General features: G+C 41.1%; 2 protein-coding genes across 3 annotated transcripts in view; one reads left to right on the forward strand and one right to left on the reverse strand.

Moving 5' to 3' along the window:
- The window catches only part of LOC133441826 (neprilysin-like), a 466,475-nt gene that overhangs the window by 365,266 nt on the left and 75,220 nt on the right, over window positions 1-25,989 (forward strand). The gene's annotated exons all lie outside the window — the stretch shown is intronic.
- Window positions 1,600-24,196, reverse strand: LOC133442386 (probable G-protein coupled receptor 149). 2 transcript variants are annotated; one of them, XM_061720367.1, is made up of 5 exons: window positions 23,251-24,196; window positions 20,879-21,059; window positions 20,222-20,715; window positions 6,020-6,121; window positions 1,600-4,267 (listed from the first exon to the last, which is right to left on the reverse strand). In XM_061720367.1, the coding sequence occupies exons 1-5, from the start codon at window positions 24,166-24,168 to the stop codon at window positions 3,755-3,757; spliced, it is 2,208 nt and encodes a 735-aa protein (XP_061576351.1). In that variant the 5' UTR covers window positions 24,169-24,196; the 3' UTR covers window positions 1,600-3,754. The 2 variants fall into 2 exon arrangements, with proteins under 2 accessions (XP_061576351.1, XP_061576350.1); XM_061720366.1 differs by having other exon boundaries at window positions 6,020-6,163.

The following is a 25,989-nucleotide window of genomic DNA, read 5'->3' on the forward strand; positions in this document are numbered from 1 at the left end:
TGAGGAAAGCTAAAATAAGTAGAACCCAACTGTCACCCACACCCAACACCCAACTGTCAGGCTTGTTCACCTTTGCTCATTTTTAGATTAACCACAGTTGGATGCAGTCATTTTCTGCCAATATGGTATTGATCAGAGACCCAGACAATGGATGGTCTTCAAAATCACCCTTCAGAAAACCGTTGGGTGACCAAACAGGATTTGTCCATATTTTCTTTTACGATTTATATGTAAGACACCCGGTCCCAAATCTTCCTCAGCGTTTCATCAGCGTTTGATTGTGCTTACTGCACAAATACTGCAAAGCTCTGGATGAATGAATCTGAGAATGGCTGAACTTGTCCTGTAAAACATTTTGCAAGCCGTAGTCAAAATGTGCTGTACAAATGCGGTCCATTTACCATGTATCTGAATGTTGCTGCCCCGTGACCCTGCAAGGGATAAAGCGGGTATAGACAATGGATGGATGGATGAATGTTGCTGATCTTTTGAAAGTGGACTTGAGAAAAGAAATTCTGGAAATATCTGGCATTTATATTGAAATGATGATATGGAAAATGATTAAAAACGTCTGCAAGAACTTGAATCCCTGCGGGGGGATTTTTGTGTGGAGTATTTCCGTGATTATGTGGGTTTTCTCCGTGTATTCCGGTCTCTTCCCACACTCAATAAACATGCGCGTTAGGTGACTTGGTCATTCTAAATTGCCCAGATGACAGAATGTGAGTGTGTTTGGTTGTCTGTCTGTCTGTGGCCCTGTGATGGACTAGTGACCTATGCAGGGTGTACCCCTGCCATTGGATAGGCTCCAGCAGATTTTCTTTACCTTAAAGGGGACCTATTATGAAAAACACGTTTTTTCTTGCTTTAACATATATAAAGTGGTCTCCCCTCAGCCTGCTAACTCAGAGAAGGAGGAAAGCAACCAAATTCTGCAGTGTCTGTACAGCCGCCCGGATGAGCCATCCAGTGTGATGTGGCTTCTACGAGCCGTTCAGATTCTGCTCCCTTTTGTTACGTAACCAAAATGCAATTTGCATTGGTTGGCCTCCGAAGCGTGAAACCACACCCACAACTAACTCTGGCCAGAACAAGAACAACTCCGCCGGCTGGAGCTTCCGCCATTTTTTCGTAGCGGTGTATCACGTCATTCAGGCAGCCAATCAGCACAGAGCCTCATTATCATAGCCCCGCCCACTCAGAATCCAGCATAGAGAATGAGGTTAGAGAATGGGAAGATAAAGACATGGCTCAGAGGCTGAATTTCTTATTTATTTAGCAAACACAATCAAAAGCTTGTTTTTAAGACATTCAAGGCCTTTTTAAAATAGGTATTAGATTCCATAATAGGTCCCCTTTAAATTGGAATACGCTGGGATAGATAAAGGGTGGGTGGATCTGCGAGAACTTGGACCATCTGATAACCAGCATCCATCCATCCATCCATCCATCCATCCATCCATCCATCCATCCATCCATCCATCCATCCATCCATCCATCCATCCATCCATCCATCCATCCATCCATCCATCCATCCATCCATCCACCCATCCATCCATCCCCTTTATCAGTTTAAAAAAGTAACAATTTGCATAGGATGTATGTATTTATTTCGTTGCTGGTCAAAACCTTTGGTAACTGTAGATTTTACAGCATGTTTCTTTTACTTGAGAGTCCCCTTCTTGTTATGTTTAACTTTTCTTCTGATTTGACTTCAAACTGGTATTTCCGGTGCTCTAAAACTACGTCACTCTTTGCCTGCTGTACATGAATAAACATACATAAACATTTTGTGAAACCTTCCCTGAACACCAGAAAACTGAATGTATCCAGAAGTAATTTTACATGACCTTAAGCACAGAGAAAAAAAAAAAGATCATATGGCTATTTTGGATTCGTCATACTGCACTTACCCTAGGGGTACAACAGCCAGTGATGTTACATAATTATCAAAGTCATCCTCAAAAGAAGTTGACACGGGCACTTAATTCGAAGTGTTTTAACAAATAATTTCATTTGAGAAGATTGTATGTTACCAAACAAGTCCAAATGTGAATCTGGATGTGAAGTAAATGAATGAGCATACTGATAAACAACTCCAAATTCTCAAAAACAACACTGATAACAGGTAATTGATCATAGAATTTATGGAAATACTTAACCAGGATCTGAGCTTTAGTCCTGTATAACACTGACAATATGAAGGTGATTAAATTACTACAGCTTTATGAGGCTGCAACAATGAACCCCTGCACCTGGTAACAACACCATCTAGCTTTAACACTCATTCTTATTCATGTGCCTGCAAATCATTTTCTCTTCCATTTGGCCCCAGGTACTAAGGAATGCTTCCCAATATTGTTGGAGGTAATTTCCAGGTATGAATCTTTTATGAAAGCAGTCTTCAGGAGGATGGGAATTGTTGCAGTTGATGAAGTGAACTCACAAAAGTCTATAAATATAGTCCACAGTGTAGAGGTAATGTTGAAGCAATGTGAAATACTGAAAGACACCACCATGAAACAAACCTAAATACATACATATTGTAAAATTGTTTGACAATATATAATTTACTGCTGTTTGCACACGCAGATACGTGTACGGTAAATGTGCTTACGTATGTCATCTGAAAGAATACAGATTCAGATGCTTTTGATTTTCACAGTCTGTGTAATGATTCAAAACAGTTATAACATGAATAATACTATCAGTGAAAGCTTTGCTCCAGCCCTCAATTTATGCATTTGGAAAGCAAGGGGTCCCAGTGACTCACTGATTGGATGACAAGTGAACTGAGCGGGCAAGAGAATTGAGCCTCCAAAGTGGTTCTGCTATGTACATTCATGTGCTGCCTGCTGAAATAAAATATGCACAGTCACTCATTTAAACTGAACGTGTGCGAGGCTGTAAAACGGTTCTGCATAAGTATTCCCTAACCTCTCCCTCACTCGCCTCTCAACTCCTCTGACTCCCCATCCTATGATATGCTTTCAACATTGACCGTGTTCTTTCTCTGATTTGGAAGTAGCAACCTGAATGGTCGCAAAGCACGTTAGAAAAAGCAGCTGGCTCTAAAAGAAAACATAATTAAAGATAATCCATTTAATGTAAACACGTTCTTTTTAGAGAACCATTTAAATACATCTGGTGCTTGTGTGACATCACTACAGATAATCTTATCTTTATGCACAACACATACTTGAATGAGTCAGACACATGGGTTATAAGTGGCCCCTCCCCTCACAGCTGAGTCACCAGTGATGCCGACCAAATGAGCTGTTTATATCAGACACGGCTCCTCCTTTTAAAAGTCTAAGTGAATTTTTCTGTCGCTGCATCTGTCTCATGATGACAGGCTGCCATATGGCAAAAGTCTCGCCTGGAATACAGATGCACTGATGCCCTTTCCGGCTTTTGGCCCCAGTCTTTTTCACTTGTTTAACCCAATTTGCTTTTGTCTGCTGTTTTACGGGCTTCTTTCTCTATGTGATATACAGATAAGTGATGTGTGTGCTCTCATCATGTTACCTGAAGGGAAAGAACAAGAGCAAGCAAATAGACTAGTGTACCAGGCTTTAGCTGTACTGTCTGTGAGTGTTATCTTTATCCGAGCCACCTGTCAGCTCTGTTAAAGCGCTGATAGGAAAGAAGCAAAAGTGTAATGATCAGGATATTTGTCTTTCAGCCTTTACTGTCTCTGTTGCTCTTTTGAACTCCTCCTGAGAGTCCCCCCTCTTGTTATTCTGCCGCTAAGTCACTCTTCCCCCTCCCCTGCCTGCTTTCTGTACGCCTCATTCAGCAGCTGTATATCCTCATGATACCCCGAGCTCTCCTGTGTCTGCCGTCGGCTGTTCTGTCGGTGCGCTTCCACAGTGTCAGGAATAGTGATATTGATGGTCTCTGCTTCCGTGTTGCCACTAGTGGGGATGAGCAGAGAGTAGGACGCAGTCTCGCCCAGGTCACAGGAGACAAAGCGGTTCTCCCTCCGGGAGTAACGCAGCGATGGAGATCGGGCGTGTGTGGAGGACTGGCTGATGTTGGAGATGATGGAGACACTGTCCATGGCCTCCTCGTTATCACAGATCTCCAAAACCTCGAGGTGGATCTTGACGTTGGTATCGCCCACCCCAGCTCCTATCCCCATACCCATGCCGATTTCCATGCCCATCCCTACACAGCTGACGTTCCCGTCCCCGGCCTGGCCTCCAGACGCTGCGTCTTCCGCACTGGGTTCATGGCCGACGGACTTTGAGCGATAAACCTCCACCTTTAAAGCAGAAAGATTGAAGAACAGAGTCACAGTAGCTCAACAGCAGTTTATTTTTCTAAACTCAAATATGCACTTTATATTATAAAACTACTTCAACAACCAGCATCATTCAAGTCCTATTTTATCCTGATTACTTATAACGCATACCATACATTACCTGCAATTTCATTTCATTTCATTTCATTTCATTTTTATTTATTCTGGTCATGGAAATATGCAAAGAAAAAAAAGCAAGCAAGTAAAATGACAACACAATCAAAAACATATTCCAGAACCAGAAAGGAGCGGGAAGAAAAAAATCTTATTATACCTGCCCCTCCCTCAAAAGAAAACTGAACAATAATAACAGATGGTCTGCACAATTACTTAATTAATATCACAAGAAAAGAAAAACAAGAAAATAAATAGTCTGTCTCCATACGCATATATTATATATTTAGACTATTTCATACATACATTGCTATTTTTTTCTCTTTAAATTTATATTTAAACTGAAATATGTTTATACAGCACTTTAAATCATAATTTAATGAATTCCATAACTTAATTCCAACAATTGAAGTGCTCATCTGCTTTAAGGTTGTTCGGGCAAATAAATGTTTAAAATTAAATTTTCTGCGACTATCTTCGTTATTTACACTGAAAGTAAACATGTATTGTAAGTTTTCTGGTAATAATTTACATTTAGCTGTGTACATGATTGTGAGTGTCTGTAACTTAACCAAATCCTCAAGTTTCAGTAATTTTGATTCAAAAAATAATCTGTTGGTGTGTTCTCTGTAATGTGTATTGAAAAAAAGTGCTCTTTTCTGTAATAAAAAAATAAAAAATTGCAAATCATGTCCCATTAAAGCATTTGTTAACATTAGTTACGGTCTGCTTCAGAATTGAAACAAACAAAAACAAAAAAAAAACATTAAGGTATAAGTTCAAATTTAAAAAACTTAGGGGCCCATATGAAAGCACTTGTTCAAGCCAAATGAAGGTGGTGTGTTGTGCTTCGTAAAATGTCTGGATGAAACAAATTTACACAGTATGTAATCTCTGTTGTGAGACATCTATTATTCCTAAATTATCATTTATTTTGTTGTTTTATGTACATGTCACATTGCCTAAACCTACAAAAGTAGTTGTGATGCTACGTGTGCAGGTTTGCAGGTTTAAACAGCAAGTGAATAAAAGCGTGTAACAAACCGCAGTAAGCTGAATGAAAGCAAAAAAAAATAAAAAAATGATTGTCCTAAAATGATCTCTAATGTGAGTCCTGTGTATGTGTGTTGGGTGGGTGGGGTTGAGGTAGTCGTGTAACTGTCCTCCACTTCCCTCCAGCTTCCAGGATCTTATCTGTTGTTGGTTAGAAAATGTTCCAGTCATCTAATATTGCAGATTCTGCTGCTTCAGCCACCAGCGCAAACGATAGCCTTATCTCGGAGTCCCTAGAGGCTTGGGAAAAAATATTTGATAACCTGAGAATTAGAAATGGTGCCCTTGATTATCTGTAGTGCTATGCTAAATCTACAAGGTTAAATTTAATAAAACTTGTCTGGAGAAGCGGAGCCGCAACGGATGAACCCACTTGCTTTTGTTGTGAGGGTGTATATCGTTGTTTGAAAGCACTCTTAGAGCTTTCTTTTAATATAACTCTCAGCGCAAAAAAAAACGCAATATGCCCAAATAAGATTTGGTTTGGTAAGTGAATTCAAGAATGCCTTGCTGAAAACTTTAAAGATTGGGTTTAGGTGCCATTACCTTCTTGGCATTGTTGGGGGAGATTTTGAGACCATCGCTGCTGACCTCATAGGTGGAAAGAGAGAGTGTCTTCCCTGTGGGTGCTTGCAGGGATACAGTGCCCTGAAAGGCACACAGAGGAATCGACAGACCACCCGATGACCGCTGCGAAGGAAAACCACAGAAAAAGCAAAATGAAGAAAAAAAAATTGGAGTCCAAGACATGACTTACCATAACAGAAAAAGGAAAGGCATTTAACTCCTAAAATGAAAGATGCTCTACTCAGTTTAGGTAAGTTTGTTAAAAGAGCCATTGTTGTTTTTGCATGTGTCTAGTATATGTTGACCCCATGGAACAAAGGCTGTAATTGAATCAGGTTTACTGCTGATACTAAAACAAAAAACAGTGTTCTGTTTACATCTACAGTATATTCTCATTTTAGAAGGTCTGCCAATTTGTGTTAAAAGCCTGTTCAGTCACTATCCACTCCAAAATCTTCCTTCTCTGTGCTGTATAGCATAATTATTCTTCGCCGTACTCATACAACCAGAGTTACATCCTGTGACTTTAGTTTTCAGCAGCAATTGTTATGAGGAAAAATGTCAAAATCCAAGCTGCCACCCAGTGCAAACCAACACAGGCCAACGCTGCATAAATGCTCAGGTTATTTATGTAGGCATCCAAAGAAGTTCCGCATCGATCTTTCTCTGAAGCATAAATTCAGCTTTATTCACTATCATAACTTACCCGAAGACTTAATAGAACCGAGGTTTCCAAGGGAAAATAAAGATGACTGCTCCTGCTGCTATAAAATGTCTTGTGCCGTCAGTGCACATCAACTTATTCCCTGAAATACTGACACGTCATCTGGAAGTCTGATCCCTACTGTTTGAGCTCATTAAGCTTAGAATGTGTCTGTGATATCAAGCGCAGGGAGATAATTGTGTTGACCAACCATTAACACATAGTCACAGAGATATTTTCTGGTTTGCAACTAAAAACTAAACACATGACTGAGAAGACACCTAACTATTAAGTATTTTTTTTAACTACAATCCTTCTTTTCTTCATACATCAATTTGTTTTTCTCCAGGACTAAACCATATCTGTTTCAATATTAATGTTTTTCATTACATTTGTGTGAATATTGAATCCAACCGAGTCTTGGTGTAAAAAGTAAAAGAGAAAATATTTAATCTAGGGGGGGTCCATTCGTGGCACAAACATGATTTCTGAAATATAGGCAGTGAAAACTGTAAAAGTACTGTTAAGAGAACATCATTGCTTTCATTAGGGCAGACATTGTCATACTAAATAGGATCAAAATATTACTTTTACTGGCTCACACGTCCCATCCACTTAGTAAATCACAGAACATCTTGGACACAGAATGCACACATACTGACTTACATTACTTAAATAGAGCAAACATGGCTATTTGGCTGTTTGCCCCATTTAAAGGGGACCTATTATGAAAAACACGTTTTCTCTTGCTTTAACATGTATAAAGTGGTCTCTCCTCAGCCTGCTAACTCAGAGAAGGAGGAAAGCAACCAAGTTCTGCAGTGTCTGTACAGCCGCCCGGATGAGCCGTCCAGTGTGATGTGGATCTACGAGCCGTTCAGATTCTGCTCCCGTTGTTACGTAACGACAGGAGCGATTTACATAGGTTGGCCTCCGATGCATGAAACCACACCCACAACTAACTCCGCCGGCCGGAGTTTCCGCCATTTTTTCGTAGCGGTGTATCGCGTCATTCAGGCAGCCAATCAGCACAGTGCCTCATTATCATAGCCTCCCCGCCAACTCAGAATCCTGCATAGATAATGAGGTTAGAGAATGGGATGGTAAAGACATGGCTCAGAGGCTGAATTTCTCATTTATTTAGCAAAAACAATCAAAAGTTTGTTTTCAAGACATTCAAGGCTTGTTTAAAATAGGTATTAGATGCCATAATAGGTCCCCTTTAAGGAAAAAAAAGGGATATGTGTTCAATAGCACAAACAAGTTCTGTGTGGTTTCTTTCTGGCTGGTTCATGAAATATTTTTATTACTCATAAGACAGTACATAAAAGTGAGCCCTGGTTGGTATAAACTGTCCCCAAAAACGCACATGGAAAGGAAAAGCACCCCATGGTGCAACATCAGGGAGACTGTGGCAGATCTTATTAAAGCGTCTAAATCATTTATATGATTAAAACTTTATTATCTGATTTTTGCTATGATACACAACAGAAACACTAGTATGTCCATCTCTTATCTTCCCTGGATGCCTTTTTTCATGGTCTGAAATTGTTACAGACAGACTGCAATTCTTAAATTGAAACGTAGATCAATTACGGTAGCTCTTACTCTGTAGACTTTTCTTGACATAAAACATTTTGACATAAATGTACGTGACACAAACATTAAGATTTCAGCGGCATATTGCTTTCACCAGATCACTGTGGCAACCACATAGAAAAACAAATCCACACTTTAGGGACTCTCCTTGTTCCCCAAAGTCATATTTTTTGTTTTGTGCCAAAGGGAGGTTGGCATTTGTTTATGCCATTATAGTTCAAAGTTTTTGGTATATTTCCATTATAAATCATCCCTACGAACCATTGTAACTTTTCATGAAAATAAATACCAGAGGCAGACTAGAGATTTTACAGAGGAATGTAAATACTACACTTAGTAATAGAATAGTAAACTCAGGCAATATTTGCAGATAACAAATTCCATTGAAGTTCTGACATCTAAAGTAAGGTTGATGTACAATTAAGCTCCAAGTGCTTCAAGTTGAGTTGTTGAAATGACTGCATAAAGGGGATGTACAAGGAGATGAGGACCTAATAGAGCTGTGCAGTTGTTTGTAACAATACACTGTCACTATTGGCTTTGGGGTGGCCTGGAGGAGTCTGAGAATGCAGCCTGGCTATGCAGCAGGCAGCTGAAACGACTCAGGCGTTGGCTAAAAGCAACATTTATTTCTCATGTCTCCTCCAAAATTACATTTGAATGGGAGGTCCCGCTGTGAATGTTCAGTGGCCGCTCGGCACTGCATCTGGTGGAACCGCTGGATGTAATTTCAGGACCCTTCCAAGCGAAAGTCTAGCGGGACCCACAGACAATCAGCCAACAACACCCGTAGGCTTGACTAACCCCAGAGCAGCAAGCCAAGTGATGGGATAGTTCGGCTAGTCCTTGTTTCAGCCCTAACTATTTGTTTCAGATATTGTTTACATACAATGACTTGGGGAGGATATTTGGGCAGATTTGATCTGAATGAATGTAACAATATTCTCAGTTAGCAGAATTAATTAACATAAACTATAAGCCAAGTATAGTAGCTAACTGTGACTGAAAAAAGTGGACGTGTTCCAAGTGGCATCCCAGGCCTGCTTGTTTTCTCTATTTGCAACATGTTGCTGTGCAGCATGAGGAAAAAGAAGCTTCAAATGCACTCTTCTTATACAGATAATGATCGATCCCAGTAGAATCAACTGACTGCAAACTACTGCTTCATGTCACTTGGTGCTTATAGTACACCACTTACATTGTTTGCCAACTGCCAATATAAAAAGATAGCAAAGAAAAAAAACATACTGAAATGACAAGATCAATATTGAAAAAGCTGGAGATAGTCACTTTAATTCAGTTAGCGTTAACCACGATAGTAGCAATGAATGAGAAAAAAAATGACTCATACTCATAAGGGGACATTGCAGCAATTTAACAATGTCATCTCCTGACTTCAACATAACCAATCACCACTGAGTCACCACCAGCCCCTACCCAGCAGTTTTTCTGGCCCCAAGTTCAATATCACAAAGCGGGGACATGTTTTGGTGTCATGCAGGAGATATGAAGGACCCAAACACAACAGTACATGGAGGCAGGAATGGTTGAAGTTCATTGTCCTTTAATAATAACCAAAGATGCTACTTATGTAGGATTACCAGAAAACCAGAACAATTCAAAGACTGAGTATAAGAAGAATTAGCACTAGACATCATACAAATGAATCGATGCCTCCCGGCTACTTTAATTATCAATTCCCTGAAGCACGGGCCCAGGAGTGGCTGGGATATAATTCCAGTCTTCAAATAAAATCTAAACCTAAATGCAATTATAATACGTTCGAAAGCCTAAAGAGTCTAAAACTCCCGAGCTGGAAATCCGAGAAGCCAGTTTTGTTAGTGGTAGTGTACCCCCCATGCTGGTGCTTGTCTAGAGTTTCTGTCTGAGTTTTCCTATCTGGTTTATTGATCAGTACAGGCAAAGTCATCATAGTGGGTGACTTTAACATTCATATGGATATTTACAGCTATAATCTTAAATTAGCTTTTAATTCTCTTCTAGAATCGATGGGCATTTTACAAAAAGTAAACAAACCAACGCACTGCTTTAATCATCTTCTTGATCTTGTCCTCGGCTACAGTGTAGAACCCTGTTAGTGTCGCCTGTAAACTCCCCTCTATCCGACTACTATTTAATAACGTTTGAATTTAACATCATCAACGTTAAAGTGCCAAATATGAGGTATTACTTTAGCAAATGTTTATACAAAAAAAAGCTATTGCTAAATGTAGGGAGGCCATCAATTCTCGCCTTCCTACAGTGAAATATAATGAAGTTCAGGGCTGTGACCTATGTTCTACCCCTACAGATGTTGATTTCCTTGTCAGTAACACTGCAGATTTGCTACACTCAGCTTTAGATGCAGTTGATCCTTTGAGAAAGAGGGTCTTTACCCAAAGGAGCTCAACTCACTGGAATAATTTGCATATCCGCATGCTGAAACAAAATGTGTGTAAAATGGAAAGGAAGTGGTACTCTTTTAAGTCTCTAGATTTTTATCATGCATGGAAAGATAGTCTAATACTATATAAGAAAAGCCCTTGACAAAACTAGAACAGCTTATTATTCATCGTTGATATAGAATAATGAAAAAATAACCCACATTTTCTGTTTAGCACTATAGCCAGGTTGACAAAGAGTCACAAGCTGTGCATTCCTGCAGCTCTCAGTAGTGAAGACTTTATGACCATCTTTAGCATTAAAATCAACAGAATTAGAGAGGAAATCAACCAGGCTCACACAGCAGCGGCTGTGGGCATTTCTTCAGGTATAACGAATTCCTTAGGAACTGACTTGACTCTAAACTGCTTTGTTCCTGTAGACCTCCCTGAGCTGACCTCACTCGTCAATAGAGCTAAATCATTTTAAGTGTCTGTTACACCCCATCTCGACTCGACTATTCAAAAATGTTTTTCCTCTTATTGGTACGACAATACTCGACCAGATCAAGTTATCCTTAAACTTGTGGATATGTGCCACAGGTTTATAAAGTTGCAGTAATTAAACCTTTACTTTAAAAACCCTCTCTTAACCCAGACATTTTAGCTAATTATAGACCAATTTACAACTATCGATTTGTATTTAAAACTCTATAAAAAGGTAGTTGCAAGCGTGCCTTCTCCGAGTGGGTGGAGAAGTCCTGCCTCAGGTGGAGGAGTTCAAGTATCTCGGGATCTTGTTCACGAGTGAGAGAACAATGGAGCGTGAGATTGACAGACGGATCGGTGCAGCGTTCGCAGTTATGCGGTCGATGTACTGGACCGTCATGGTGAAGAGGGAGCTGAGTCGAAAGGCGAAGCTCTCGATTTACCGGTCAATCTACGCCCCTACCCTCACCTATGGTCATGAACTTTGAGTAGTGACCGAAAGGACAAGATCGCGGATACAAGCGGCCGAGATGAGTTTCCTCCGCAGGGTGGCTGGACGCTCCCTTAGAGATAGGGTGAGGAGTTCGGTCACCCGGGAGGAGCTCGGAGTCGAGCCGCTGCTCCTTCACATTGAGAGGAGTCAGCTGAGGTGGCTTGGGCATCTGTATCGGATCCTCCTGGACGCCTCCCTAGGGAGGTGTTCCAGGCATGTCCCACCGGGAGGAGACCCCGGGGAAGACCCAGGACACGCTGGAGAGACCATGTCTCTCGGCTGGCCTGGGAACGCCTCGGACTCCCCCCAGAAGAGCTGGAGGAAGTGTCTGGGGTGAGGGAAGTCTGGGCATCCCTGCTGAGGCTGCTGCCCCCGCGACCCGGTAACGGATAAGCGGGAGAAGATGAGTGAGTGAGTGAGTGAGTGATCTATTTGAACTTTTTCAGTCAGGGTTCAGAATGCATCATAGCACAGAAACAGCACTGGTTCGAGTCACGAATGACCCTCTTATGGCTTCAGATAATGAATTACTCTCCATAGTTCTACTGGACCTCAGTGCTGCTTTTGATATTGTAGATCACAGCATTTTACTGACAGATTCCATTTTGTTCATGTTCATGTGGTTTCTTCAGAACAGACAAGGGTCTGCTACGGTGTCCCACAGGGTTCAGTGCTAGGGCCAGTCTTGTTCAATTTATACTTGCCCTTGGAAAGTATTATCCAGAATCACAGTATTCATTTTCATTGCTATGTTGATGATATGCAGCTGTATTTATCTATGAAGCCACATGAAAAAGAACCGTTAGCCAAACTTCAGCCATGTCTTAGGGACATGAAGGACTGGATGTCCACTAATTTTTTTATCCTTCTAAATTACAATAAAACCAAGGTTATTAATTTTGATCCCAAACACCTTAGGAAGGGATTAAATGGTGTTGTGATGGCCTCCAGTGCTACTGTGCGAAACTTTGAGGTTATTTTCAGCCATGATTTGTCATTTAAACAGCATATTAATTAGGTTTGTAAGACAGCGCTTTTCCCTCTCCGTAATATAACAAAGTAGTAGCATCCTCTCTCACAGTGATTCACGCATTTCTATATTCTAGACTAGATTACTGTAATGTATTATTAGCAGGAAGTAATTCTCTGAATAGGCTCCAGCTGTTCCAAAATGCAGCAGCGTGAGTGCTGCCAAGAATCAACAAGAGAGACCACGTCTCTCCTGTGTTAGCCTCCATCCAATTGCTCCCCACAAAACTCTAAAACGCAAGATTTTATTACTTGCGTATAAAGCCCAAAACGGCTTAGCTCCATGATATTTGCAAGACCTAATAGTGCCTTATGTTCCTAACAGAGCTCTCCGTTCTCAGAGTGCAGGTTTACTCGTAGTTCCTAGAGTATTCCAGATTTGGAAGGCGGGCCTTCTGCAACCAGGCACCGTTACTATGGAACCAACTTCCAGGTTGGGTTAAGGAGGCTGACACCACCTCCACCATTAAAACCAAACTTAAAACGTTTATGTTTAGTAAAGCCCATAGTTAGTGTAAACTCTAGTGTGTTAGGGCCAGTAGTCATAGCTACCGCTACAGGACAAGACTAGAGCAGTTCATCTTAAACATAACTTTGTCATAGATATGCTGCCATAGGCCTACGCTGCACGGGGACACCAATATGATCTACTGAGTGGTGCCCCTCACCCCTTCCTCTCCTTTTCTTTCCTTTCTTCAGATCAACCCTCACTTATTAATTAGAAGTATCTCATAACCAGAATTGTTTTCCATTGTTCTTGTAGTTTGTTGTGCTGGTCTGCCCCCTCCTTTTCTCTTCTGTGCATGTTTGCAGGCCAGAGCCTCATGAACTGCATGCTGCCCTGCAGTCCCACTCTCTGATCACCCCAGTGCTCGCTTCCACCTGTCTGTATAGATGTCTCTGTTGGATACTCACTGACATCCTGACCTGTAGTCCCACCCTCTGACCACCTCAGTGTCTGTTGTCTAAATCTGTACATAATCATCCGTGTAGTACTAGTGGTGCAACGGATCATCGCTGATCCGTGATCCATTCGGATCAATATCTACGATTCGGCACATACGTGATCCTCGGATTGATATATGAAAAAAAAAGTTGTGCTTATGTTCAGTCCGCACACAGCGTGGCAACTGGAGGAACAGCAGAGCTTCAATGCCCGCATCATTTAAATCCCCTGTATGGGAGCATTTTGGCTTCTATGTCAAATAAAATGATGAAGGAAAGAGGTTAGTGGATGAAACCGTGACAGTGTGTAGGCACTGTGGCACAAGAAAGCCATATGACAGTGGAAACACGCCAAGCATGGCCATGCATTTGAAGCGACATCACCGGTGTTTCGCTGACAGGAGTGAAAATGAAGGCCATCACAAATACTATCAGTGTGTTTATAGGTGCAGACAAGGGACATAGGGACTGCAAAGAGGTCCACACTCTCCTCAGACAATGACATTGTTGTCTTTTAGAAAAAGATTTTGAAATAAGCTCAGGTATGCTCTGCTTTCTTTCTTTGACTCTTCTTTGAAGATGTGGACATAGGCTTTATTTATTTCACTGTCCATGTTTCAAGGAAGATGACTTGCCTTCTTAAGTTGCACATGGTTTTTCATTATCCATCCATTATCTATACCCCCTTTATCCTTTGCAGGGTCATGGGGGTCTGCTGGAGCCTATCCCAGCTAATTTCAGGTGAGAGACAGGGGTTACACCCTGGGCAGGTCACCAGTCCATCACAGGGCCACATAGATACACACAACCATGCACACTCACACTCACACCTACGGGCAATTTAGAATCACCAATTAACCTAATATGCATGTTTTTCATTAATTATGTTAAAAAGATATAATGGCTTGTGCACTTTAGGTTTATTTCATATATTTCAATTTAATCATTTAAAAGTATTAATAAGCAAAAAGACAAAAGTTATGTTTATTTGTCTTATCTTTTTTTTTTGGCTGATCCAAAAAAAATGATCCAATCCATGACCCTGATCCGAGAAACGATCCGATCCATGAGTTTTTTGATCCGTTGCATCCCTATGTAGTACACCCGTTACGAGCCAGGTGTCAAGGTTGACATTCCCCCCAGCTTTCAGTTTCTGTTTTGCCCCGCCTGTGTCCCATCTGCCCTGATTGTGTCTGCACCTGTGTCTCGTCATGTCTCGTTATCCCCTCATTATATCTGGTCTTGTCATTCCCTTGTTCCCTGTCGGACTGTACTGTTTGTTTCCCATGTTTCCTGCTACGTTTTGCTCCTCAAGTTTTTTGATCCCTTTTTAGTTTGTTTTGATCCTGCTCTGCAGCGCTTTAGTTTGTTTTTTTGTGGAATAAATCCTTTTGTTTTTTGAGAACTCCTGCCTCTGGCCTCCCTCTCTCTCCTGCGTTTGGGTCCACACCTTACCCCCAGACGTGACACCAGGTCCCGCTCAAGGTTTCTTTTCTCCTAAGGGGGAGTTTTTCCTTGCCACTGTTTGGCTTAGGGTTTTTGTTCCACAAAAGGAATTTCTACCTGCCATTCTTTATGTAATTATTGCTCAGGGTCATATTCTACTCAGTCATATTCTGGGTCTCTGGAAGCAGCTAGAGACAATTTGTATTGTAATAAATGCTATATAAATAAAATTGAATTGAATTGATTCATAAATACAGAGCCAGACTAACAAGGCCACGCAAACAAACCAGCAAGAGAGGAATGAGACAAAAAGCCATATGTAGACTGACAAACACTCAAGGGAGATTAAGACACAGGTGACACAGTTACCAGGGGTGAGAAAAGAGGGAATCTCACACCAGGGGAAGTTCTTTTAAAATAAATTAGGAAATCATAATACAATAGTGCCAAAGCAAAAGAGAAACAGTAAACCGAAGCTAAGAAAGCTCTGACTCAAACTCAAAGAGCGCCCTTAGATCATGATGTTTGGCTCTGTAGAAGGTCCAGACAATAATTGTTATGGGGATGTTCATAGTAATGGAGACAAGATCCATGCTGGAAGCTTTGTAATAGTATCCCAGACCCCACTAATGGAAACCTACCTATGGCAGGCCCCCCAGAAGAATATTGTCATGACCAAATGGATGGTTCAGGGTTATTCAAGCCAGTCCTATGTGTGTGCATCATTGACAGCAAAAAATGTTTTAAGCCTAAAATTGGTTCCAGAAGAGGGGAGTCTGATATATTCTACTTTTTGAAGATTCGAGGATCTATAAGGAATCCTCCTGGAAGCTACAGCTTCTCTCTCACTTTACACCTGGATGCCAAGTTGGGGGCATAGCATGACTACACTTGTCAAAGATAGGATCCTTTTCTTTATTGCTGAGAAATTCACTGCTGATCAGTAGCACTTATACTGCTGGAGCAGTAGCTGACTCTTTCACAAAGTCAACCCTCTTATTAGTGTGGCTCAATAGCTCAGTGTTTCCCATCTCTGGTCCATGAGTACCCCCGCCCTGCAAGTTTTAAATGTTTCCCTGTTTCAACACACGTGATTCTAATTAATGGTCGTCATCAGCTTGGCACCAATGTCTGCTGGCGACACAGTCATCCCTATCAGGGTGTGTTGAAGTACTAAGGAAACATTTAAAACATGCAGGGCAGGGGGTATTTGAGGACCGGAGTTAGGAAATGCTGCTCTGGCTGACCCAGTACCAGCAACCTCTCATGCCTAGTGTTACCACATTGTGAGTGAGACCGAACAGAAATGGTAACACTATTGACCACCTTTGGTACAATATAAACCTTTCTTCCAGCACTGTTGTTCCCCAGAATGAAATATGGTTAAGTCTTTAACAGTATATTAACCAGGAACTAACTTGGTTCACACATAAACATTGTGGGGGTCACGGGTAATCAAACTCACTTCAATGCCTTTCCAAAGCATTGGCTTTACACACAGACTCTGACATCAGATGGGAGGAAACTGAAGAGAATGAGAGTCTTCTAGTTTTTTTCTCAACAGTTCAAAATGGTGGTGAATATCAAGTGTTTGTGAAAGATACCCAAGCTCACTGAAGGCTTAAATCAAACTCTGTATGTCTGGGAGTCTGGTCAGCAGGAAATGCTGTTTTAATGAACCCACCTTCTTTTGGTTGTTTTGTTGCTGATCCACAGGCCTAAAGCAGATTTTTTATTCTACCTAAGGACAGACAGGAGGAGTGATGTGAAATCTTCCTACAGACAGTCTAATTGGAGGAATCACAGTAGGAAGAAGCGTCAAGCTTTGTGAAAATGCTTTTATGCATGAAGGAAAACATCTGCAAGTTCTGCTGCTTGCACATTGAATGAAACAAAAACAACATTCTTAACATCATCCATTAACGGGCTCATATTGGTCACTAGCTTTACAAACTGCACACCAACGACGAAAAAAGGATAATTTCTCTCTCGCAAAAGTCTGGTTGGATGGTCGGAGTCAGAAAATACTGCCAGTACACCTTTGGTTCTGCACTTAAAACATGTTATACTGTCATCTATGTTCAACAGAGAGCGAGAAGCGAGCATCACATAGCTTTTTTGTTCATCTTTATTGCAAAAGTATATCCAAGTCATCCCATAGCCCGCTAAAAACAGCAGAAATAGGTTTAAATACTCCAAAATGAGTCTTAGTGTGAGATTCCTGAAGCCTAAAGACCAGTTTTTATTGACATGAAATGTGCTTTGATGACCTGAATCATTTCAGAACAAGGACCTTTCTCTATCTCTGTTGAATTCCAGTGTATGCTTCAAGTTTTCTTATCTTCAGCTTCTTGTGAATCTGAAGGTCTTTCTTGTTATAACTCCTTTTTCCCCCTGAATTGAAGACGAGCTTTCAACCAGGCATCAAGCAAAGACAGGGAAAGCGCCACAGAAAACAGGTCATACTGCAGCAATGTAAACACATCCTCCTCTGTGTCCCACCAATCCTTTTAACAGCAGTGAGACTAACAAACTGTTTCTCAGCTGTCTCCCCCTCAATGCCCTTCACCCAAGGACATCATGACCATAAACTAACTCTTCAAACCGGAGTGTTCCGCAGACACTTATACGCTGCAAACTCTTCTAACTTAGATCTTCAGTCGCTTTTAAGTTCATGCATCGTGAAGAACCTTGACAAAGGAATGCTCTAATGCTATACTAGGGCGTCATTGCTTTACATTGAGCCAACATGAAAACTCACCCTAACTGAAACAAAGCTGCAAAAATAAGACGATTAATGCCAAGACCAAAAAAAGGCATAAAAAAGAATGAAAAAAATCAAGAATGGATAAAACTAAAAGCAGAAATCAGGGCCGTAACAACGTTTTATTGGTGGGAACATGTTCATTCTATGGGATTGAATGAATTGTCTGAAGAGTAAATGGTTTTTAGTGCCTTACATCTGAATGCGCATTAGATCACATTTTGCCTCTGGGAAAGGGATTATGAGTACCGGTACACCCGCAGGTCTGCGCTCGCTAACAGAGTATAAAGTCACAGAGAGGGTAAATGTGTCTTTAAGCTTTAATTCCACGTCTCCCTGTGGATGCTAAAGGCCAGAGGGTCTGACAGTGAGGAGAAATGACGCTGGGTAACGACATCAGGTCTGCTAACAAGGAACAAAACACAGCCAGGAAAAACATGAAACAAACTTTTTACCCCATTTTATTTTCATCCGTTGGCTTTGTGTGTCTACAAAAAAATATTTGGTTTAGTGTGTTCGTAAGCTTTTTCTTTTCTTTTTTTTTAAAATCTTAAATCTTCTGTGACTGTATTTGGGAACTAGCGGTTTTGCTGAATACTTTTTTTTTTTATTTCTTGTCTTTTTGCTTGCCCATGTTTTCATGTTTATTTGTGAATGCAGTACATTAGTGCAGATGCATACTGTACTTGTACTTCCACATCTCCAGTCCCCCTCAGTGAATCAGCCCCGAGGAGCCTTAATACAGACTTCGCAACGTAAAAAATTCAGAAGTAGGACAGGCACGCACACACTTGCACACTTACACACAAACTAACAGAGAACATCTCAGACTTATACATGATGCAAAATGAGTGCCAAGGCCAAAATGTAGATGCATGCTCCATGGATTTTCCACTCTCTGGTGATTTTTAAACCAACACATTTCAAACTACAAAGTAGAGAAAAGTAGAGAAACTGAGATACTTTGTTCCCATGTTCTTGTGTGCACATGTATGCATGCATGTTTCCGCACCTATTCCAGTCCGAAAAAAGGTTTGCACGCGTCCGAAACAGGCTCGTTGTGTTGTTTTGTAGTCGGTTTCAAAGGTTACGGCTGCGGCTGCTCTGCTGAGGGAGGCTGGTCTCTCGTCTGGGTCGGTTACCTCCAACACCCAGATATATTAACCATTAGGCATTTACTGGTCTGTCCTTATTTAACATTCAGTAGAGTCTCTCCAAACCCAGAGAGAGAGAAGTACGCTTCTGCTATCATGAAAGCAAAGGACGTCAACAACAATAAAAAGGAATGGATTGAAAGTGGATGAGTGGGTAGTGCCTGGGTCGTTACGCCTGCAGCAAGCTTTCTTAAGCATCACTGTTTATATTTAATGCTCTTTGGCTTTTAAACCATTGGATAGAGTTAAGTATTAATTGACTTTATGGACACAACTTTGGCTTTTGGCAGACAGACAATAATGCATTATGAAGTAGGTACTAAATTAATGAATCAGAAGTGATTTTTTTTTCTTTCATAAAAAATAATAACAAGCATGCATAAAAAGCATTCAACACATATAAGAAACGTTTCAGTGTTTAAATCCTATTAGCAACGATCCCGAATTCATAAATACTGCCTTTTAATGGTCCTCTCTCTAATAAACGCACCAGATTGAATAGATAAATTGAGCTGGAACAGTTCGGCTGTCTGATTTTAGAGTATTAGAGCACAGTGATGATTGCATTTTAGCCTTTGAAAGGCAGGTGTGCATCTGATCGAGTCTTGATCAATGGCTCCATTAGTCAGGATCCACACAGGCTCACAACAGAAAAAGATGTGCGAGGAAAGCAGGGGAGATGCGAGGAGATGAAAGACGGCAGGAGAGATTTTTAACTGTTTCATCTAAACCACATGCACAGCTTCCCGTCTGTCAGCCATATTATAAAGAGGCCTACTCAAAGGTCTGGAGAAAACCCAAACACACGCAGAGCAACAAACAGAGCATCAGAAAGGCGTGCGTTTTAAAGACTTCTTTAAAGTGTGGCTATATGCAAACTGCACATGAGAGGAAAGACCCAGTTTTTATTTTCCTCATTAACAAAACAAATCTAAGAGACACACATTGACATGTCTTCTTTTTATACTCCTGAGACACTAATCACTCCTAAATGGCCTCGCCATATATTGTGAGATAAAGAAGCATTTGTTTTAATTACTTTGGAGAAGCAATAGAGCATCAATGTGTGGAAAATTCAATTGAAGCCAGCCATAAATCATGGAATGACAGATGAAAATGACTAAATGTAATGGTTCATGATTAGACTAATAAAGTGGTCACTCTGGACACTGTTGTACCTGTCTGGGTGTTCTCTCTGATTTACTCCTGCACCACTCCCAGTCTGTCAGCTCGATTTTCCGACACTCCTCGTGCGACAGCCTCCTCTCAGGCCCGTCAAACACAGACGAGGTGTCAGTGAGATTGTTATCCTTTTCCCGGAGATGGGGAGGCAGCGAAGGGACGCAGTGGAATTCCTCATCATCCTTGTGGCTCTCGTGGGGTTGAGGAGGACAGAGAGCCAGCACCTCCCCTCCATCAGTCACCGCATCCAAAAGGAGGCCTGCGTTGGATGAGCTGTCTACCCGGCTGAAATTGAAATTAGGGCCGAGCCTGGAGAACCCGCCACTTTCCAGCGCATCGAGATGGGCGTTTGGGAAGTCACAGTTAAAAAAGCTGCGATAAGCCTGTTTTTCTATGGGAGGACTGTTGTGAGACTTGCTGGCATGTGACAATTTGTACACTCCATATCCTTGTTGAAAGGACAGGTTAAACTCAAATCTTCTTTTCATCTCTGCATAGAAGACAAATGAGAATACTTTAATTACACCCTGAGAGCAAAACAAAACAAAAAAGCCTTTTAACTATTTCTTCTATAATTTGAAATATGCTCAAGGTTTTTATTGTGTGAAAATACACTTGATGGGAAATCATTAGCAACTTTCATCATCGTCTACCTGAGGGTTCCTGTGTTGGATCCCGTTTGCAGTTAATGAAGCAGCCACACGGCATGTGGATCCAGCGCTCAGACAGCACAAACAGTGGAGTGACCGCAGGTGCAAGCAGAGTGAGAAGGAAGCTCAGAGTCTCCAAGGAGGAGCTGCGTGCATTCACTGCATGCCTTATGAGTACCAACGTCTGCAAATTGGAAGGGAAGAGGAAATTAATTCACAGAAGAGTCAGTGATTCAAAATGCATGAGGAAATTACAGAGAGGAGACATATGAATTAGAAGAAACTACACTGACCCTTCCGTCACAATGGTCTTCCTTTTATTTTACCTTTTCCTTTTCTCATATTATGTCTGAGCCAAAATTCAACATGAATAAATGCATTTAATGTTCTATTATAGAGTATACTTTTTTTAGTTAGACATTTCAATGGTAAACTGTTTTTTGTAGCCCAGGAACAGGTGATGCCTTCTGTTAGTACGGACCTTAAATGATATACCTCCAAATGTAAAAAATGAACAAGCTCAGACAGGATCATAGAGGTTTGCTGAAACCTGGAAACTATAGACTTGGTTGTTAAAATACTGAAATGTTAGCTTTAAGTTGCCAAAAACTTGTTTGTTTGGTTTTGCAATTAAGTAAAGTAAACTTCAACACCTTCAAAGCCCTAAGAATAAATGCCACCCTAAGCTCGGTTTATTGGATAGAAAGAGCTTCCTATTGGGTCTCTACAAACAACACAACATTTAATTCTTAATTCACCACAAATGATGGGAAAAGAACACTTCCAAATTATTACACAGTTTAACCAACACTGCCAACCCTTGAAGCTCATATCACCTTCATGAATACAATGCTTCAAGCCAGGGCTACTTCAGAGGCTCTGCTAGTTTACTTACACATGGATGCACACAGAGGTTTAGAATCATAACTCCTAACCTTGTGGACTTTTTGGCCACAAGGTTAGTGGAGTCAAACAGTTCCTACTAAATGAATAAATCCAATTGCATTTTGCTTAAAGGAGACACATTTCCATTTTTTCCATTTCCAAAAGAAAAAGAAAAAACTGAATTTCCTGACAACAATGTGAAGCATGTGACTTGCTTTGGTCAAGATAGCACAAGAAATACATGACAAGATCTTCATTTTCAAATGTCGTAAGACCTATATTGACAGAAACCAGTTTTAGTGGTTGGAGTCAGCCACCGGATCCCCCCCCTCGCCCCCCCACCCAACCATCTGGGCGTGCCTTTGGTAATGACGTTAGAATCCGTTTGCTGAAACACTCCAAATGCAATACACTATGACAGTCAGGGGTGACAGAAGCCAGTAAATCTGAGCAGCTCACTGAATGAGATACTATATTTGTCAGACTGAGCTGGCTCCACATAAACTGTGTTAGAGCAGACTTCTGGAGTTGGTAGTAACTTCAAACACCCACATGAATGAATGAATGAATGAATGAATGAATGAATGAATGAATGAATGAATGAATGAATGAATGAATGAATGAATGAATGAATGAATGAGTTTTATTTTTGTGTCATGTCCGAAGACCAATCCCTTACAGGATTATAAGACAGCAGAAACAGAAAATCATCAATATACAATATCACACTTACTTAATTGGTGTTGGGGCAATTTACACCAGAAAAACAAAATAAATAAACCAAATTAAAAAATAAATAAACAAAATAAAAATACTTAATATTTATTTCTCCCCAACAAAAACCAGACTGGATATTTTCCCATATATGTTACTTTTCTTCGTTTATCCCACGCTTTCTCTAAATAGTCAGCAAGTGCAAATACTTTATAATCAAAAATCAATTTGAGCCTCTCAGCATCACTTACCCACATCAAATCCAAATTCTTACACCTATCAAATAATTTCTAACGCAACTCATGATACAGAGGACAATAAAATACAAAATTGAACTCATTTTCAATATAAATAATATCACAGTAGTATATATATATATATATATATATATATATATATATATATATATATATATATATATATATATATATATATATATATATATATATATATATATATATATATATATATATATATATATATATATATAGCCTATATATATATATATATATATATATATATATATATATATATATATATATATATATATATATATATATATATATATATATATATATATATATATATATATATATATATATAGGCTATAGTGTATTCACTAGAAAGAGGTGTCATTGTAACCAAACACTCAAAATACACAGGTATGGTAAATGTGCAAATTAAAACAATTCCCCTCCTTTCTTTAAATGTTTTGCAGTCATCTAAATCCATTGGGGTCTAAATACTGTATAATTGAGTCTTTTCTTGCTGCTTACCATCATTGGCATCCACAGAATAACCCGGACCACCGCCAGGATCATGGAGAAGCGCTTCTGAGCGAACACCGCCGGCGTGTCCCCGACAGCGGCCGTCCTCCCCGGGGACAGACCCCCTCTCTCCCCGACCTCCGTCCCGCACGAACCGGGGCTCAGCTCGCTGTACGCGCAGAAACTTCTGTCCGGGCTGTCCCGGGAAAACGACTGGAGGTCGCAGAGCGGAGCGGAGGCGGGGCCGCTCAGCCCCCTCGCCCGCACGTCCAAGCAGCCCGGGTACAGCAAGCTCCTCTGGGGCTCTCTGGAGCACAGCAGCTGATACGTGAGCGGGGTGAAGAAAAACAGCAAGCCGCAGAAACACACGGAGTACAAAGAGAAGAGAAGCAGGACGTAAAAGCCGTCGCTCTCCGGGAAACAGCCGAGGGAGGCTTGCGTAAAGCTGCCCCATCCACACAGAGGCAGCGCGCTGACGGCCAGGCTGACCGCCCACACAGCCGCCACTGCCCACAGCACCGCGAGCGGCCGCCGGCCGGACCGGAGCACCCCGAACCGCTTGGTGACATAAAAAGTATAGGCTGCTATAAGGCACGCTTTCATGTTGCTGGAAACCCCCTGGAACACGTACAGGAGTCCGGATAAAGCGCACAGCAGGGAGCCGTGACCCGGCGGAGCGCCCCACTGCAGGAGCATGAACACGGAGAGCGGCACCGCGCTGAGCAGGTCGTCCACGGACATGGACGCCACGATCACACACAGGGAGGTCTTCCTCCTCATCCGGAGGAGACTGAGCAGCGAATACACACCTCCGACCAAAGTAGCGGCGGCGATGGTTACGCACAGACCGAGGAGCAGCAGGAGACTCCGCCGCTCCGTCCCGGAGGGGTCGGTGGAAACAGAGCTCTGGTTTGGAGCCGTGGACATCTCCAACTCAATGTCTTTCTCGTTTTTGATACTTTTAATTTGTCAAATCAGACTCACTGGCCTGTAAAGTTCCTGTACAGAGATGCAAATATGTTACAAAAAAATGAAAAATAAAGAAACAATCACAGACAAAGTGTAAAGCGCACCGGCCATCTGGAAACCCACGCGTAATCGAAGATCTCCAGGAGCCTCTGGATGTGCAGCCTACTGGTTGCCGTGCTGGCAGGCGCTCGCTGTTCACGTTTAAACGGCGTAAAGCCTGAATTATGGTTCCGCGTTAAATCGACGCAGAACTTAAGGGTATGCGGCGACGCGCACCGTATACGGCTCTGCGTTGGTGTAACGCGGAACCATAAATCAGCCTTAACCCGGAGCATCTCTTGTTTTCAGCAGCCGATTTTACGCGCTGGCGTCATCACCGTTTCCTCTCACGGCAGTCAGTCACTGGGAGGGTCGATGGCAGAGGCTACACTACCACTGTCTACTACCATACATCAGCTTCACTTTCATTTGTGTGCAAGATCAGTCATAACACTACGAAGAGTATTAGGGCCAGGCAGGAGAAAAAATAAAAATAATATTTTAGAGGATGATTTTTTTTCATTACACTTCGAGAAAAAAGTAGAAATGTCGAGAAAAAAGTCAAAATGTCGAGAAAAAAGTCGAAATGTCGAGAAAAAAGTCAAAATGTCGAGAAAAAAGTCGAAATGTCGAGAAAAAAGTCGAAATGTCGAGAAAAAAGGTCGAAATGTCGAGAAAAAAGTCAAAATGTTGAGATTAAAGTTGAAGTACAATTTCGAGAAAAAAGTTGAAATGTCCAGAAAAAGTAGAAATGTCGAGAAAAAAGTCAAAATGTCGAGAAAAAAGTCGAAATGTCGAGAAAAAAGTCAAAATGTCGAGAAAAAAGTCGAAATGTCGAGAAAAAAGTCGAAATGTCGAGAAAAAAGGTTGAAATGTCGAGAAAAAAGTCAAAATGTTGAGATTAAAGTTGAAGTACAATTTCGAGAAAAAAGTTGAAATGTCCAGAAAAAGTCGAAATGTCGAGAAAAAAGTCAAAATTTCGTGAATAAAGTTGAAATGTTGAGAAAAAGGGCAAAATTTCGACTTTATTCTCGACATTTCGACTTTTTTCTCGACATTTCGACTTTTTTCTCGAAGTGCACAATAAAAAAACACCTTCCCCTCTCAAATATTTTTTTCTGCTGCACGGCCCTAATACTCTTCCATAGGACATCAGGCTGCACTTTCATTTGTGTGCAAGATCAGTCCTAACACCCTTCCCTTCCCCTCTCAGTGACATTTGGCCACAACTGCATACAAATAAGAAAAAAAAAAAAGATTTGTGTTTAAGCCTGCAAAGAAAAATTGCAGTGTTGTGTTCTCATGGAAGTCAACATTTTGAAGTCAATCACATTAGGAAATCCAATAAACAAACCATAAGTCGGTGTCATTACTCAATTCCATTATCCTCTTTTCAAAATCTTTCCGTTAAACCTAATCAGGGAACTAAATGTCAGTGCATGGAAGCATGAATTAGATAAGATTTGATGCCCGGCGATCACGTGGGTGCTCTCTGAAACCAGAGGTCAGCTTTACTCTATGTGCACACATGTCTGTTTGTCATTTAGCTGTGTGAGTCATACTAAGCATTCCCAAAGCAAAAGGACAGAGCATACAAAGATGAAGACAGTCAATTTAGAGTAGAAAATTAACCTATAGCCTCAGCCAGTCAAACGGAAACAACGCTGCAAAGGTATACGTCATGCTCTTGTTTGTCACACAGACATGGTAATTCAGGCATGATTAGGCTATAATTAAATA

Source organism: Cololabis saira, chromosome 4 (genome assembly GCF_033807715.1).
Source record: "Cololabis saira isolate AMF1-May2022 chromosome 4, fColSai1.1, whole genome shotgun sequence".
Classification (NCBI taxonomy): Eukaryota; Metazoa; Chordata; class Actinopteri; order Beloniformes; family Belonidae; genus Cololabis; species Cololabis saira.